General features: G+C 27.0%; 1 protein-coding gene and 1 long non-coding RNA gene across 3 annotated transcripts; one reads left to right on the top strand and one right to left on the bottom strand.

Annotated features, from left to right (window-relative positions):
• Nucleotides 1-4,974: 4,974 nt before the first annotated feature.
• LOC8261646 (ethylene-responsive transcription factor RAP2-4) lies at nucleotides 4,975-6,940 on the bottom strand. The gene has a single exon (XM_002533100.4). It carries the CDS (start codon nucleotides 6,438-6,440, stop codon nucleotides 5,316-5,318), a length of 1,125 nt encoding a protein of 374 aa, XP_002533146.1. The 5' UTR covers nucleotides 6,441-6,940; the 3' UTR covers nucleotides 4,975-5,315.
• A 7,739-nt stretch (nucleotides 6,941-14,679) lies between these two features.
• On the top strand, nucleotides 14,680-19,210 carry LOC125370683. Of its 2 annotated transcripts, none has more exons than XR_007216728.1 (5): nucleotides 14,680-15,811; nucleotides 17,909-18,124; nucleotides 18,358-18,427; nucleotides 18,508-18,686; nucleotides 18,769-19,210. It is a non-coding gene; the product is annotated as an uncharacterized LOC125370683 (long non-coding RNA). The 2 variants fall into 2 exon arrangements; XR_007216729.1 differs by lacking the exon at nucleotides 14,680-15,811 and adding an exon at nucleotides 15,834-17,808.

Raw genomic sequence — 19,210 nt, 5'->3', positions numbered from 1 at the left:
ATCCTTCATGTCAAAAGATCTAATCATAGGATCAAATTTTGTACTTTTCTTCTAAATATTATATTATAATTTTGTAATAAATATTAAATAAATGGAAAACCTTATTGTGATCCAGAGTTATATGGCCAATGATGCCAACCTCGTTTTCCATCCGGTAACTAAGATTTATGTCACTTTATGCACTCCTCCCTCGAAACCAACTATGAAGGTTCGTCTTAGCGAAAATTTATTATTCATAGCGCTTAATTTTTTATTTATATTAAATTTTTAATTATTATTTTAATTTTATTAAAATAAATTTTATACATATTTCATAGTAGTTTTATTTATTCTATTGAGTTTTTATATTTTTATTTTATTAAAAATTATTAGGTTCTTAATAAAAAAAATAAAAATAGAAGAATTTAATAAAAAATTTACTGAAATAAAATTAAAAAATTTAAAGACTTAAAAATATATTTTAAGCATCTCATCTCAAGATTTAAAATTCAAATTAGAATTATCGTGAAAACTCTAATATCTTGCTTTTTTTGTCTATTTTATTGATCATCCGTCTTTATCTCTTCGATAAAAATGTTCTCTCAACCTCTTATATCCTCTTTTTTTCCTTAAATTTTTTCTTTTAATTTTAGGCCTCTATTCCTTAGGATTATTTTCCTCTCTTTTTATTGACCTTTCTGTGGAGTTAATGATATGGAATTATTTTTGTCACTTACGTGCCCTTGTATGTAGAAGAAAACTTTCATGGCGGTCTAAATTTAGCAAGACTAATTAGTGCGGTGGTCAAGAGGATGCATCATCTTGGGTTTCTTCTGTATAAGTCTTTTTTCAGGAACTTCAATAATTCTAAAATATGATTTTTGGGTGCTGAAATATAAATCAATGTTTGTGCCATTGTTTGAGGCTTTTCTCTTTCCGTGATTGCCTCTTCCCAAACAAAATTATAATCTCTTGTTTAAAGGTTTTCAAGTAATGGAATTTTATGTCAAGAATAATATGAAATCTAATATCCATAATTTCAATTTTCAATCACTAAGCATACAATAAATAATTACTTTGATACAATTTCCTACATCTAACTACTGACGCGGTTGAAGACAAAGAGGCAGTTGGACTATAACCCCTGAAATTTCCATGGCAATTCCGTGTCACATGTAACCCATAAACTTTTGGCATTTCATTTACAGGCAAAACCTAATAATACACACTCATATTACCACTTTTTCCACACGCTATGCCTTTCTTTTCCTTATTGCCTTTCCCTTTTAGTTGCATGTTTGATTTGATTGTCATTTTTCTGCAACTCAATCAATTAAAGGCATGATTCTCTTTGTACAAGCATGCCACCAGCTGCCTGAGAGGCAGGTTAAGCTTGATTACATATGAGCTAGATTCTTAACTTGCATGTGCATGTGCCCTACTTCTTATATTTTAATTAGATAGTTCTCTGTATTCCATTTTTCTTTTTTAATTGTTTTATTTAGTAAGTGATTTGTCAAATATAATAAGATTTTAAATGCTTTTGACAACAACAATAGAGAGAGAGAGTTAAAAAGATGATAAGAGGTTGGATTTGTTAGATTTACTATTGGACCCTAATAAAAATGAGTAAAATATCAACAAAAAAATCTGTCATTAGATCATAGGTTTATTTACTTAAACTATGTCATTTCTAGTGAGTGACTATTATTGGCTTTGCATTTTTTTCTTTTTTATTATCGTTGGGATTGTAATAATATCACTAGAATTTAGATGATAATTTTGGTCGAGATAAAAATTAAAATTAATGTAAATTAAAAACTATGTATTAAATTTGAAAAGAATACAGAATGTATTTAATATTTAAAATGAAAAAACATGTAAAGTAGTTTAATTAAAAAGGAAAAAAGAATTGTAGCATGAAACAAGGGCATGCAACTTGGAGGTGTCATGGCCTTTCTTTATCCACCTTTAATGGAGAATCATCTGAATAACTTTAGGATGCATGTATAATTTGAATTCCATTCACATATACACCACTTTTGGTCTTTGATTGGATGCTATTCAGACAAGATTTTAAGGCAAAGTTAAAGGAAAGAGATAGTATTGCTAAAAACAAATATCTAAGGATCCTGAAAGAAAAGAAAGGTGAAAGGAGTATGGAAAGCTTTTGTAGGGATTCCTAAATTCTATTGTCTCCCCAAATTGTTATGGTCAGTGTGAACTTGTCTTGGCATGCTTTACAAGAAAGAATAAGAATATTTTGGTTGATCTTTTATTTTTATTTTTATTTTTGTTTGTCTTGGGAGTGGTGGTGGTCTCCAAATTCCTTATCTCAAACCCCCAAGTGATAACATAATGATATCATTTGTATTTTTATTTTTATTTTTCTGTGCTAAGAACAAAAGTGCCCACTTGCAACCCATGGTTTTGCCTTTCTCATCTGTCAATCAACCCTTCCCAAAGGAAATTTACACAGTGAAGGGAGCTCCTAGATGCTTCCAATAAATCTTTTCCATTTTTCCTTCTCCTTAGCGGAAAATGAAAGAATAAATCTTTTACATATTTTAAATTAATATTTTTAAAATATTCTCTTTAATAATAGTTGATTAGAAATAATTTTAAAATTTGATTATTTATTAAGTAATAAAATTATTAATTATTCAATAAAGAATGAAATTGATTTTTCAAAAATTTATCAACTAATAGAATTTTTAATTTTATTAAAATATTAAAAAAATAAAAAATTTCAACTTTATATATATATATTAATTAGAATGAGTTTTCTGGAAGCAGAAAATTATTGGATGGTCCAATAACATTTATCTTTCTTGAATCATTCGATTCCTGTAGGTTCTCAAAGTGGAACCCTTCCCATGTGAATATCTCAAAAACAGAAGAACATGGATGATTCCAGAGCCTGATAGCATCTCCATTGGTTTTCATCTTCAGGACCTAAAACAGGCAGCACATGAGTTTGGGTATCACTAATGGAGAGGACAAAAACTTCATGTGCAATTATACCCAAAAAAAGGAGAAGATTGGAAATTATATATGTATTTCCATGTGCTTCTTTACTAAGTCAATGAATTAAAATGCAATTATTGGAGCTATGGTCCATAATATAATTGACATTTGAAAGGACATTTTGCATACTTTCATAGACAATTTGGATGACTAATTTGAAAAATTCATAATTGCTGATTAGCTCTCTCTAAACTGTGGCAGCATGTTTCTTAATTGGCCTTCTTTTTCTTGGCAAAGTTTAGGCATGCAATTGAACAGGTCCAGTTGATATAATTATGGAGAAATATCATAAATATCTATACTTTTACTTTTTTTATTGATTTTATAATTTTTTTATATTTTTATTTTTACTGTGATAAAATATCAAAAATAAATTTTTTTAATATTTTATTTAATTTACAATTTTAGTTGATCTTTATTTTTTTTCTGATTGTTTTTGGATTTAAGACAACAGAAAATAAATAGAAAATAACTAAAAAAACTCTTAAATCAACTAAAAAGCAACTGAAAATAATCAAAAAATATTTGAGAAATGACTAAAAAAATCAGAATATAACTTACAAAAAAAAGGTTAAAAAATGAGATTCTTTAAAAAAAAATATATTTTTATTAATTGTAATAAATTCTTAAAATTTCACTTAATTAAATGCTTGAGCTTTATTTGACTCGAAGGCTAATTTTTGTTCTAATTTTCAAGCTCAAAGAACAATGGTTCGAGATACTCAACTATGATTATGAATTCTAATGAAATATATACTAGTCATTCTCGAGTTAAAAAAATTATTTAAATATATTTTATAATTCATATAAATAATTTAAGTTCAGATTAAGCTTACCAATTATCTAAAATAAACTTTATTATAATATTTTAATTTTTCTCTCAAATTTATTGCTCGAGATTGGCTTGATCAATAGTGAGTAATTGCTCTCCAAAGACGTATTTGGAATAATTATTGAGTTGCTATAAGCTTCACACGCCATGCAAATTCCAAAAGAAACACAATTTAAGAACAATAATTTGGTTTAATTGGTCAGTGCCTTGAAATTTAGTTTAAATTGGAAGCATTAGGTGACCCCACAAAATTTCAATCAAAGCAACGTTTTGGGCGATTAATTAAATAATTAGTCACATTGTAAATGGTATTACTTTTTGTTTTTTCTTGCATTTGAACCTGTGAAAGTCTCTTACAATCTCAATCTTCACAAAATAAAATAAACAAATGAATAAAGTGAAATTGTATCATGAAGTTCTAAAAGCCATCTATTGAAAATCAAAATTTTGACCATGTGTTCAAGAGAGGCTGCTGAATTTAAGGCATAAATTTGTTGCAAACAAAAGATGCATTGGCTCAATTTTCAAAAGTTGATCATTCTTTAGTACCTACTATTCAGGGTTTCTTACTCTTTCAGCCAGTCTCAAATCTTAATTATTTAAAACAATTTTCAGTTTCTTACAAATTATGTTATATGAAGATTGTTTTCAAGCAAATGGTTAACTAGAATACAAATTGATCCAAATGCTTCTCAAATATATTGCAAGATAGACACTAGGTCATTACAAATTAATCCAAGAAAGAACATGTTTTATTAGAAGATAGATACTCCATCATTCCGTTGTTCATCAACCGTTCATATTGATATATATACTATAGATAAAAACCACTTAGGAGCAAAGAAATGCAGATTAGGGAGGATATGCAGGCTGCAACCTAGTTACTTCAAGGTCAAGTTTCAGGAACTAATTTTTGTACAACTGATCTTCTTTTACCTATTTCACTTTGCTGAGCCATTTCTATGCTTAGTGTTAAATGAGCTGTGCTAATCATATATCAAATCCTAAACCAGATACTATCAGAGATATATGATCCATCTTAAAAGAAATAATATTGATTCAGTTTCAGTCCAGTTGGTAGAAAAATTAAGCAAACATAAGATGGTCACCTTATGTTACAGTCAAAACACAGTATATATTAAAAAGCACTTCATTAATATATTCAAAAGATGATGCTTAATTACAATGACCTAAAATTACAAACACAAAGCTTACAAAGAAGCCCTCCCATGGTCAAGCAAGGAAAAAAAGTACCAGCAAGACCAAGATTAGAGAGATCAGCTCTTACAATATTGACATACAACATATGACCAACTACTTTCATACATGATAATCTAGAACTAGTACTAGAACTGCAGCTGACCCCCCCTAATTGCAGCTCTGCAAATGCCAAAAACTTCATTGCAGAAGCCACCTAAAGACACCCAAAGAGAAAAAAGAAAAAGAAAAAAAAAAAGATTATATAATGATTGAAACTTTAAAGAGATGCCCAGTCAATCTCCACTGAAGGGTACTTCTCCAAGCAGAAGTTCTCAGACTCGTCCCACTGTGAAGAGGAGTCAGAGAAATCCAAGAATGAGATTTCAGACTGAGGTGAAGAAGAACCGGCAGATGATTCATCAGAAGAAGAAGCTGGTGCTACTGGTGATCCTGTGGGAATAGCCTCCACCTTATAATCCTCAATTTCCCTTTTCATAGAACAATCTTGTTCCTTCTTTGCCTGCAAATAAGCTGACGTGTTTGCTTTTGAATCAGCAACTGAACTAGACTCTCCTGATTTCCCTTGTTTCTGAGAGTTAGCCAAGCTTTGACAAATAGCTTGCAACTTAGCATCAACAGAGGAATGGAGAGGTTTGTAGTCACCAAATTCACCAGAAACATGAGCACCTTGGTGGCGAAGATGAGGAAAGTTAAGCCTAGCAAATTCACCTCTTAGCTTATAAGCTGCCTTGTCATAAGCCAAAGCAGCTTCTTCAGCTGTGTCAAAAGTGCCAAGCCAAAGTCTTGTTCTGTTCTTAGGAAGTCTAATCTCAGCTACCCATTTGCCCCAATGTCTCTGCCTTACTCCTCTATATAGTTTTGTTGGTTTTGGAGGAGAGGCAGATTGTTTCATCGGAACAGGCTTTGGAGCTAAGTGCTTGAGTTTTTTGTCATTATGGATTAAGTTCGAATTTGTGGCAAGATTTGCTATTTGTTGTTGTTGTTGAAGGTGGATTTGGGCTTGGATTTGGAGGATTTGAGATGGGGTAAGGTGGTTAAGGCCTATTGAACCTGTTTGCTCAAAACCCAATTGGTTATAACCAGAGAACCCTTGAGAAAATAGATGGGTACTCAATGGAGAGCAGAAATCAGGATACATGGTTGGAATTGAAGAGTCATAAGAAGGATAAGAAGGGAAATAAAATGGTGAAGGAGAAAGAGAATCAGAGGAAGTAGAATGAGAAACTGAAGAAGAAGAAGAATTATAAGAAGTAGAGGTAGGTGAAGAAGCACTTTTCATAAAAGGTTCAAGTGCTTTCAATAATTCTTCTCTACCTGGATCTATAAATGAGAAAACTGATGGTGTTGTACTGCTACTGTAAAAATCTATAGCTGCTGCCATACCTAGAAATCCTGTACTCAACAAAATTCAAGAGCAGGCAATAATACTAGTTCTTTATAAACAAAAACCAAAAGAAAACCCAGATTGAGAAAAAGAAAAAAAAAGGAAGTTTTGTTTTGGCACAAACCAAAATTAGATTATCAACTTTGAAGGGACTAAAAATAAACCCTCTTCAAGTTGATGAAATTAAAAACTTATAACACAATTAAAAACAAAAAAAAAAAACCCGGATCTCTATTCTGAACCACCTGACTTTCAAAAGATTTACACACTGCTTTGAGGAACAAAGATTTCAACTTTATCAAATTTTCTTGAAAGACAGAAGATTTACAGAATGGGATTCAAAGAAGCGGGGAATTGAGAAAGGGAAAGAGGAATAAGAAGAAGAAGAAGAAATCTTTGCTAGAACACAATGAAAAAGAAAAATTTTTGTGGGTTTCTCTCGATCACTCTTGTTCTTGTGTGGCCTCACTTTGTTTTGTGCTTACACTCTCTGCATTCTCTTCTTATATAACAACCCACCAAAGGTTATGCCTTTGGCTTAACTACATTTACCGTGTTTTTTTATTTGTTTTCGTCAATTTCAAAGATGCGTTTATTAGATGCAGGTTATCCAATAGGTATTTGACACGTATGTACCCGCTGCATTTGGTTACCGGCAACAGCGGTGGGTGGGCACGTGTTCGTTTTGGATTTGCTCATGAATCAGTTGACTACGATAAAGAGTAATCAGTTCTGGAATTTAATGCGATTTTTGGTCCTTATTACTGTTGCGGCACGATCCAGTTCTGCCACGTCAGCTATTGTAGTGGGTAATGGCTGTTTTGCAGTTCTTTTGTACTGATAAAATTGGCAGACCGGTAATAATTTCAAACATAATTTAGGTTTTGTTTAGTAGTTTTCAAAAACTGGTTTTGTTCAGTTGAAATATATTTAAAGATTTATTTTATTTATAAATAATTTTAAATAAAGTTAATTTACTGAAGTACATTCCAAAATTTATTTTATTTGAGATTTGGAATATAAATAAACTTCAATATTTTTATGTGTTAAATAATAATTATGAAAATTCATTTCAAATGTAATAAACATTATATTGAAAAATCTTTCAAAATATATATGAGAGAATAAAATAAACTACTAAAAATTTGGGAATTATTTTCAGTTATACAATATATCAACTTACTATTATGAAATTATTAAAAAACTTATATATTTTATTAAAATTTAATTTAATTAATACTAATTTTATAAATTTAATTACATAAAATTTTAAGTAAATTTTGATTTCAGCTAGAGATATAAACTTTAAATTTATAAATAAAATTTATAAGATTTTATCAAAATTTATCTCTGTTGAATACAATATTAATTAAATTATCATTTAGCCAGTAGTAATAATAATTTATGTTACTTTTAATATATAGGGAAAAATAGGAAATTGAGCTGATTTGAATGTGATGGAAAGTTTTGAATATACACCATTCAATTAATTAGAAGAAAAATAATCCTTTTTGGGGATAGAAAAGGAAATTATAGGTTCCTTTTCATTTTGGGTTTCAAATGATGACAAGAACATGAAGATACAGACAATGGTATTAGTTACTAATATTGTTTAAAAAATTGTCACTAATAATTAAAAAAAAATCAATATTATAAGAAATTAATTACTTATCAGCAAACACTATCACAATTTGAATTAACTATTTTAAGTGTTAGTTAAATAAATATTTTATAATTTAATTCTGTATAAATAAAACACAAGTCTCTCTACTTGTATGTAATCAATCAAATTATTCCTATCAAGAAAATAAAGTAGTTCATCTTATTTTTATGAGATAATTTAATTTAATCTTTCTTATCTTCATAAAAGAAATTTAATTATTATTATAAATATAAAGAAAACATGAAGACAAAAGCATAACTATTACTAAAAACCCTGATTATCCTCAGCACCACAAAAGGTTGATAAAAAGTTAAAAGCATCATTCTTATCCAATCAAGCAAGCACACTATAATCAAATCCTAGGAGTCACCAAATTATTAATTTAAAGTAATAATTACAAAATCTGCATCAGTAAGATTGATTTATTAATTATAGATTAAACAAGAAAAATGAGGTGAGTATATGATTTAGGTGGTTTTTAATATTTCATTAAAATTTGAGTTTTGCAAATTAAATTTTTAGATAAAAATGAATTTTCATATCGAATCCAATCTACTAATTTTACTAAAATTGAAAAATAATTGAGTTAATAAAATGGATAAATAAGTATATAGTCTGCTCCTTTTCAATTTTAGTTGTTAAAATAAATAAATAAGATAGTCTATTATTTAAGAAATTAATTTTTAAAAAAAATAATTAAATAAAAAATAAAAAAATTAATATATAATTTAACTTTTATCTAAGTAAATTACGTGCTATATACAACACACAAGTTGAATTATCTCTGAAATTTATTTAATCATTCAATTCAAATAAAACAAAAAAATTCTATTTTTGAGAAAGTGATACTTTTTCTACTAAATGACTCCTAAATAAACAAATAAGTAGAGAAAGAGACGGTTAACCATGATTAGTTATAAATTGTAACCATAGGGTTTGGTTTGGAGTGCGTAATCATGTGACCACTGACGACAAAATTGCAAGCGGACACAAGGTATCGTCAATTGCGGCGCCACGATCTCAGCATTTCCCAATACAAATTCAATTGGATTCTTAAATTTCGTGAAGGGACAATTTGGCGTCGTCACAGAAATCTATGCGATTTGCCTTTAGTGACCGTTGCTCTAGTTGGGATTGCATACTCCCTCCATTTCAAAACAAAAATATTCTTTCCTTCCTTGGAAAAAACTGAATTATGATCTCTTTCTTGACTCATTATTAATAATATTTTCTATTAATTAATAATATACATTAATTTAAAATCTTATGATTAATTTTATATTTGATATTATGTTAATCTTAAAATCAGATCGTATAATATTAATAATTTAAATGGTATTAGCGGTTTAACTTTAAAAAAAGGAATTCACTCGTTTACTTTTCAAAATAAGTGGCAACTTTTCTTTTATAAATTGGATTAGAGAAGCGTGAGTGAGAACGAAAAAAGCCCATTCCAATTTTAACCCTCGCCACAATCTTTGGGTGAAGAACATAACTCTGGTTAATGGTTTTTAAAGTCAAAACCGCCGTAGAGTTATGAAAGCGAAATGACAGAAAAAGGCTTTGGGTTAAAGTTGCGTGAGATGTAAGCCAAAGGATCCGTTTTGGTTCGTCCATGCTGTGGGACCCTTTAGTTGGATGTGATAGGGTTGTAGGCCCTACTTTTGACGCTGTCACACGTCATATCCGACGTGGACATCACTTATAAGCCAAGCAAAGCACCTTCTCCCTCCGTCTTTATCCATGAGTATTTTGTACTACTGCCTACTTATATTATTATTTAACAAAAGAAAAAGTTTATATTTTTTAACACAAGAAATTCTGTTTTTTGTTGATATTATAGCATTATTATTATAATTAAAATATTAATAATTTAATTTAAATTTATTGATATTTTTAATTAAATAGTTATAATTTATTTATTTAATATTAATCGGTTGTTTCTATTATCATTTTATTTTTTACCAATTTATTTTTTTATCGAGTCTAATCATATGTCAATTTTTATAAAATTTTAAAAAAAAATTAAAGAAAAAGAAAATAATCTCATAAATCAATTTTTTTAATTTTAAATGAGTTTTAGATGATCTAATAAAACTAGAAAATTCATAAGACCTCTTATATTAAAATGTTAAATCACAAAGTCAATTTTTATACTTTTTCTTTAAAAAAATTAATCACCCACTCATATATAATGGTTGGTAAATATTTTTAGATACTCGAGAATTTAGATTTAAATTTAAAAATTTATTTCATATTCGGTTTGAGTTCGAACTCTTAATATCTTGCTATTTGTCCGATTACATAAATAGATACAAATATAAAGTACTTTATTTTCACTTTGTCCTTCAAGGGATTTAAACTTTAGAGACACAAAGATACACACATAAACTCACGCGATATATATATATATATATATATTTCTAATATCTTATAATATTTTAAAAAAATTAAATTTTATAATTTTATGATTGACTTATACTAATATACTGAATATTTAGATTTGATTTGGTTTATCTTTTATATTTTAATTTTTATTAATTTTTATTAATAATATTTTAGAATTTAATTATTGTAAATAAGTTTGATAAACAATTATCCATTTAAATACCAAACATTTATATGGCAAGTATTTAACGGTTAGGATATCCATTATCAATTTAAATATTTATGAAATTTATTTAAATATATTAAATAAATTTTATCAGGTTCGACTAGTATGTGTATAATCCCATTCGGATTTACAACAGATTTGGATAATAAATGTAATTTTTTATACAAATTTGGGACGAGTTCGGTATATGTATTTTAATCAAATTCGAATTCGAGAATTCTTAAACGAACAAATATCCTACTCGTTATCATTTTCTAGCTATGGGGTGCTATTTTTTAATTATATATAATTTTAAAATTAAAATTTAAAAATATTATTTTAGTTAAGAGTTTATATTTATAAAATTTAATTAATAATAAATTATATATATTTAGTAATTAAAAATATATAATTGATAATATAGTATTTTTTGTTATTATCTAAAATATAGTTACAATTTAATTGATTATAATAAAAATAAAAATAAAAATATTTTATATGCGATTAGCGTGATATTATATTAATGAAACGTATATAAATAAATGGATCGACCATATACTAAAATTAGCTATATATATATAAATAAAAGTACGAATAGATAAATTTTTGAACTGACTAAAATGCAATTAGAATTAATCAATAATTATTTATTTTATTTTAATTTTATATGTAATTAATTTAATTTTCTAATCTAAATAGAATTAATTAATGATTAATATAATTCTACTCTAATCTTATTAAAATTCTATATATATTTCTAATTCTATAAAAGCTTAATGAATTACTAAATCACTATATATATATATATATATATTTAACATACAGTTTAATAATGTAGTATAAATTTTCACAAATATTAAAACAAGAAGTCAGAAAAAAGTATGTTACTTTAATATGTTTCAATGATATGTTAATAATGTACTTATTATTATTATTATTATTATTATTATTATTATTATTATTATTATTATTATTATTATTATTATTATTCATTCATAGACTTATTTTCCAAATGGAGTTTTTTTTTGTTAATATTTCATTCTTTTCTATTATGAAAATTTAAAATTTAAAATTCATACATTCTTATATTTTTATAATATTTTTGAAAAGTAAACTCTTTATTTAATTATAATAATAGTATTTTAAAAGTGTTATATTATAAAATAAAAAGTGAATAAATCTAAAAATTGAACCTTTTCATATTTTTTCTTATTAACATGAAATTTTATTTTAAATTTCTATTAAATAATTACTAAAAATATAATTAAATTATTTTATAAAATAATTATCAATTAAAATAAATTATTTTTAATAAATAATAATTTTAATTAAAAAGTATAATTGAATATAATAAACATATAAAACTTACTATTAATAACGAGTTATTAAATCAGGAGCAAATAATAATTTGTGTATAAATTTATTGAAAGTGTCACTAGATTTATAATTTATATAATAATATATGTATTTTTAATATAGGATAAAGAAAAATATTTATAAAATAATTAAATATATTTAATATATATTATATTAAATACTAATTTTTAGTTTTTATTAAAATTTTTATAATAATAACAATAATAATTTATATATATAATGTATATCACTAGCAATAGTAATACTAATATATATAACTATACGTCTAATAGCAACAAATATAAAGATAGTACATGATTAATTATAAAATTAATCTATTAATTTATTGATTAAAATAATAATTTAATTGTATTAATTATGGTACAATTCTAGTCTTACTCCAATATAATTGATGTGGCCGCGGCTGCTCTTGACTTGGACTTGCTTATGACTGGCCCCTCTCTAATTTTTCTTTTCTATAAAGTCTTAAAGTTCCAATTTTGATTTCACATTTTGAATTATAAATTAGTTTAATACCAAAAGGAAATTATTACTATTATTATTAATTCAAGTTTCACATCAATATGCTGAATATGTATGATATGATAGCTCATCTTTTTATTTTTACCAAAACTAGTTATTACTTAATTTCTTTTGCGTTTACTCTTTTGTATTATTATTATTATTATTATTATTATTTATCATATGTGTTAAATGCATAAATATTTATTATAAAATTATGATAAAAATATTTAATAAATTAGTATTAAGTAAAAATATTTAACTAAATTCTTCATGTTAGAAAAATAAATATAAAAAATTTGATATTTTAGTTTTCATAATTTTTTCATTCTTAATTTTATAATATAATAGTTTTAATTGTAATATTATTATAATTAAAAATAAAAATAGAATCTTTATTTTTCAAAAAGAAATAGTAGGAATTACATAAGTAATGATGAAATATAAATTTTCATGATAAAAAGAAGCAAAATGTTAATAAAAATATTAAATATTAAATTATTTTATGAATGAAGTATTATAAAATATCAATAAAATAAAATTGAAAGCATCATTTCTTTTTTTCTATTTTTTATCTTCAATTTTTATAAAAAATTATTTTAAATTTTTTAAACTCCATCATATACATTTATAATCGTATAAGAATATTAAATCATATATTGTATTATAATATTTTTATATAAAATTTTAAAAGATTTAAAATTGAATTAGATTAATCACTAAATAATTTTATTAAAAATAAAAAAATTAAATTAATTACATAGAATTAGAATAAAATTAATATTTATTGATTAATAATGTTTATAAGTTTGTACTCGCAAGTGCACAAACTATTCTTGTAGTAAGAGTAAGTTCACATCGAGGTCAATCTCTTAAAAAACTATAGAATTACTATCGTAAAGACTTACTATCATATAAAAACACCAAAAATAAATCTAACCACTCTAAAGCAGTAATTTAAGAAAAAAATATTCATAAAAGAAATAAAATAAACTATAAAGTAAATATGCAAATGATATAGTTAATGAAACTATATGATAAATACAATATTTAGCCTAGCTAATTATATCATAATCCCATTATTTTACCTTAAACCTAATCTAATGAATGAGATGGTGATGTTCATTTTATTTAATTATTCAAGTTAATGATGCAACTAAAGTTTGTTATACTATCGTAGATTGAAGTAAAGATGATATTTATAATATATTTAACCTAAAGGTTTTTATAACTGTTACTATTTTTAATTTGATATGATAGTCAACTAAGAACAATAACTGAAACTAATAAAGATATGAAGAAAAAAATAACTCATTGAATAAAAATATAACGAAGTTCTTGCATAAATAAAAAGGCTAAATTAAACACTTAAGAAAATTAGTCTAAAATATTTAATCTAATAATTATTGTAATTAAACAAAATAGAAAATAAAGATTCTTCCTAAATCTAGAATCCTTCAAGGTATGAAAATTATTGATCATCACTCTTCACTTTTTAAAAACTCTTTACATCTTAGAAGAACAATAAAAACTAAAATTAAAGTGTTGAAAATAAATGAACCGTAGAAGATTGGAGAGAGAGAATAATGGACAGATGCATACTGTATATCTCAATTGTATATCAGTTTCTAATACTTAGAGAGATTCACTTTGCAGAGTTCTCCTCTAAATATAAAACTTCTAAGAGTTATTTTCTAATAACTCTTAATTATCCTAATTTAAATAAATAATTAATAATAATCTATAATTATAAAAAATTAATTTGCCCTTCTTGGACCTTGTAATTCTTAGCTAAGTTTTTCAAACAGTAATTTATGCATTTTAATTTTGAGTTTTCGATAATAATAATCCTATTTAAGTTTATTTTTTTAATATTTAGATATTTTTTTACTAATGCTATTTAAAATTGGAAAATTAAAAAAAAAAAAATATATATATATATATATATATATATATATATATATATATATTAAATTTAGATAAAATTATTTAAATTCTTTATCCTGATCTTTTCGTTTTTGTCGATTTACCATATATAAGTGACCCTTTATATGGATTACAGTTCCCAGGTTGTCTGAAAATAAAAATATAGAAATTGGGAGAGTTGGTGTTTCATGTACATGGCAGAAAAGCCAAAAATGAAAACGCGTTGAGTAGGGTGGAGACAAATGAGCTTTTGGCTTTTCAGCATTGAGTGACGTGAAACCGTTGGTTTTTCTATTTGTCTTTTATTTTTTTACTTTTCTGTTTTATTTATTTATTTAGTTTTGTGTGGGATAGAATTTAGAAAAGGCAAAAGAAACGGGGGTGCCTTTTTCCTCCACATAAGGGTATAATCCAGCCCTTCGAGGTCTCATCAGCTGTTCCTTTGCCCCTTTTTTATTTTTAAATTTCATTTTAAAAACACCAATAGTTTTTGTCCTAAAATGCCATTTTCTTTAATTTTTTAAAATTTCTGAAAAATAATAATAATAATTAATTAAATACAACAGAACTTGTATGCAGTAGTTTCTCTCGATTCTCAGAAATAGATTTAATTAGTTTTTACAAAACTTATACATTTTTTTTTTTTTTTTTAAGTACATATGTTTTTTTTTCTTAATTTGTGGAATGGTTATTGTGAAAAACAATTATCCTTACCACTTGGAATTTGATGTAGTATATAATTTTTTTTTTTTTATATTAGACCATGTTGTTAATAATTTTTTTGTCATTTTTCTTCAATTTTCAAAATTAAGCCTAGTACATATTTAGTCCCTTGTTTTTTTGCTAAAATAGTCAGATAGTCCCCTCGATTTTATCTTTGACCTATTGGCCTCCTAAAATCATGAATTGCATAACATATAAACACCGTCCAGTTTACATGTTTAGCACGCACGATGACTCATTTAATTAAATCGACACGTGAGCTAAAGGCAGGCTGAAATGTCAAACACATAGACATATATCTCAGCTTGTTCTCTCTCATCTCAACTACCGCATTAATGAATAACGGGCATGAGTTTCTTAAGCTCAAAAATCTCCAATTTATTTTGTAATTTCTAATTTCGTTTGTCAAATAAAGCTGAGATCAACAAAAGCTTCATTATCTTTATCGACGAAAGCTTCATCATCCAATTAGACAAAAGCACGAAAGCTTTATCGCTTTCTATGTAGGGAAGAAAGCTTAGCATTCAAAGCCAATTTGCAGATAGTTTATTGACAAAAACTTGAAGAAGCAAAAGTATAAGAAAGGTACGGGTTTTGTTTGGTTGAAAGCTTTATTTGGTGAAATTAGTTTTTTTTGGTGAAAATATGTTGGTTGATGCTATTACAATGTTATTATTGTTATTTTTTACTTAAATTAGGGTTGTTATTAACTAACTAAAGTTGTATAGAGTTGAGTGAGATTGGTTATACCTAATAAGAAGATTCTATAATTGGAGAAAAAAACAAGCATTGTCAGTAACTTTTATTCTTTGAATTCTACTTTTTTTTTTTTATATTAATGATATTAATTTATCAATGGCTTAGAAAATGGACATGTCAATCAACTTGAGGTGGCACTTTGGTGGGGCTATGGTGGAAGGACCACAACCATAGTATGATGGTGAAACGAATGTGGAATTTACACCTGATGTGGATCTTGAGAAGTTGTCTTTGTTTGAGTTTCTTGGGTATACAAGAGATTTAGGATATTTTATAAAGCTGAAAGTAGTAATATTTTATTACCTTGAGATAGTGATGAGATTATTTCAAAATGGACACAAGGGTTGGCAGATAATAAAAATGTGGACATATATATTTCATATGTGATAGATCAAGCTGAAGAAATAATTATTGTTCATAATGTGGACGTTAATCCAACAGTAGGTGAGAATATATTTAGTAATAATATTGAGAGCAGTGCTAGGATTTCAGTTGAAAAGGAGAAAGAGAATATAAATACACATGCTAGGGCATCTTGTAGCAAAGTTGATAAAAATCCTAGATCTAAAGCAACCAACAGTATATTATAGAGTGAAGGTGAGAGTGAGAGAATTAGCGAGGGCGAAGGTGAGGGTGACAGTGAAGAGGATAGTGCTAGTAAGTCTAAAAGTGAAGAATTGATAGAGAGTGATGAGGATAATAATGATGTCGGTTATATTAATTAGGAGTTAATATCTGTAAAAGAGGCTGCTAGGGACTTTCTAAGGATAAAAAGAATGAGAGAGGCAAGAGATGGATCAATAGAGGCTCCATTAGGGAAAGTAGGACATAATGAGGGATATGAAGATCATAGCAAAGGTAACAAGTATAAAGGTGTATTTGCTGGTGATGAAAAATATTATGGAAGTGATGACCAATGCAGTAATAAAAATGATATTGAAAAATATGAGGATGGTGTAGATGTACCTACTAGAAGAGAAAGTAAGAAGGTTTATTATGATCATAAATACCAGTATTCAATATGGGAGGTTGGTATAATTTTTGAGAATGCCTCACAGTTTAGGGATGTTGTGGCCAAGTATGCAATACACGAAGGTGTCCAATTGAAACTTAGGACAAATAAAGCTAGCAGAGTGAGGGTAAAGTGCAAGAATAGTGGCTGTCCATGGTATTTGCTAATTATGAAGAAAACAATGCAAACTTTATTATGAAGAAATATAAACCAATGCATAAGTGTCACAGGTTTAACAAGAATGCACTATGTAACTCAAATTTTATAGCCAAATTCTTTAAGAATAGGACTATATTACAACCATCAATAAAAGTATGGGAGTTACAAGATTTGTGCAAGAGAGAATTGAAGACGTATGTTGGAGTTACTACTTGTAGAAGGGCAAAAAGAAATGTGCTACAATAAAGTATGGGTGATCATGTACAAGATTTTGCAAGGCTGCATGACTATGTAGATGAGATAAATAGATCAAATCATGGCAGTACTTATTTTGTAAAAGTTGACAAAGAAAAGAAATATGGAATTGAAGTGTCTGATAAATGTTTATGTTTGTTTAAATTCATGTAAGGAAGAGTGGAGAGAGGGTTGTAGAAAGATGATTGGATTAGATGAATGTTTCTTTAGAGGTGCCTGCAAGGGCCAATTTCTTGTGGTTGTGTCAAAGGATGGGAATGGCCAAATGTTTCCTATAGCTTGGTCTGTTGTTGAGTTGGAGACCGACATTAGTTGGATGCAATTTTTGAAAACTTTGAAAGACGACCTTGACTTGCATAATGGAAAAGGTTTAAGTATGATGACAAACATGCAAAAGGTAATATTATATCACCTTAATATATATATTGTGACAGATTATAGTTTATTAAATTCTTAATTGTTTGTTTGATTTTATGTTTAAATTTCTCTTGTTTTAGGAATTGATACCTGCCATATGTGATGTGTTACCTAATGCTGAGTACAAAATGTATGCTCGATATATTTGTAGTAATTGGGCTAAAAATTAGAGAGGGAGAGAGAGGAGGAAGAAATTTTAAGAATGTGCTTGTAGTAGTTTCGAGGCAGAATTGAGGGAGAAATTAGAAGTTTCGAGGCAGAATTGAGAGATTAATAAAGCTGCATCAACTAGTCAGGTAATATTTCTGACAGTCTCATTGTTTTTTCTTAACATTATATCTACTTGATATTGATTGAATGTGTAATTAGGCAAGTGTTGTTATGCCTAATTGTGTTGATGGTGTGAGAAAAAGGAATGTTTCCATCATGGAATGTTGCATCTCAGGTTGGATTAGTGACACACAATTGGTATAACTGTTACAATTTACACTCTCACCTCATTCATGCTTCTATTAATTACTTGGAATAGGGTGATACTAGTGGTGTTCAATCAAACTTTAAACCTAACACTAGGAGTGCCTAGTGCATCAAGGTATCAGGTATGTTTCTAATTTATACTGATATCTCTTAGATCTGTTTGTTTTCTTACAAATTGAAAATGACTTTTTATTATATTAAGATAACAGGCTGCTCATGTGAAGACAAATGTAAACAATAGAGGCAGAGGTAGGGGTTCTGCAATAGGTGGTGTTGGAAGAGAAAATAACAAAAGTTCAACATAACCCTAACCAAAAAAGATAAAGATTGAATGGCCTGGAGTGTTACATTAATGAAGAAACTAGTTGCACAGTCTACAATGTAATTGCCTTATTCAACACTATATTGGCTTTTAGTTTAATATTTTTCTCTTATAATAATTTGTTGAATTTTACAATCTCAGCATGACCAAAGCAGCAGTAGAGTCATTGTACCTCCATCAAATTTGAAGGATGCTTCATAGCCTATTGATTTAGGTTTCAAGCCACCAAGACTCAAATGGAAAGACAAAAATGTTGTGATCAGCAGACAACTACAACAAGAAGCACAAGTTGCAATGCAAAACAGGAAAAATGTCAGGGATTTCAAAATACTACCATACAAGCATCAAGTGCCCCACAATCAAGAGGAAATTCTAACCAAACTAGCTCTTCCACACAACTTAATGTACCTAAACCAATATGGAAGTCATAATTCACTTAGGGTTTAAGTCTAATTTTTGAGTGCCTATTTACTTTAATAACTTGTTTTATTTAAGTCAACAGTTAGTATTGACATCGTTAGCAAATTTTACTTCCTTTTTGAATTGTATTGACATTAACAATTAGATTAATCAAGCATTCCTT

Source organism: Ricinus communis, chromosome 7 (genome assembly GCF_019578655.1).
Source record: "Ricinus communis isolate WT05 ecotype wild-type chromosome 7, ASM1957865v1, whole genome shotgun sequence".
Lineage (NCBI taxonomy): Eukaryota > Viridiplantae > Streptophyta > Magnoliopsida > Malpighiales > Euphorbiaceae > Ricinus > Ricinus communis.
The sequence above is the reverse complement of the archived record's forward strand: the minus strand, read 5'-3'. Positions and strand labels throughout refer to the sequence as shown.

Bases quoted from the DNA above. Each gene is read 5' to 3' on its own strand.
- LOC8261646 (XM_002533100.4), bottom strand. From the start codon at position 6,440: ATGGCAGCAGCTATAGATTTTTACAGTAGCAGTACAACACCATCAGTT.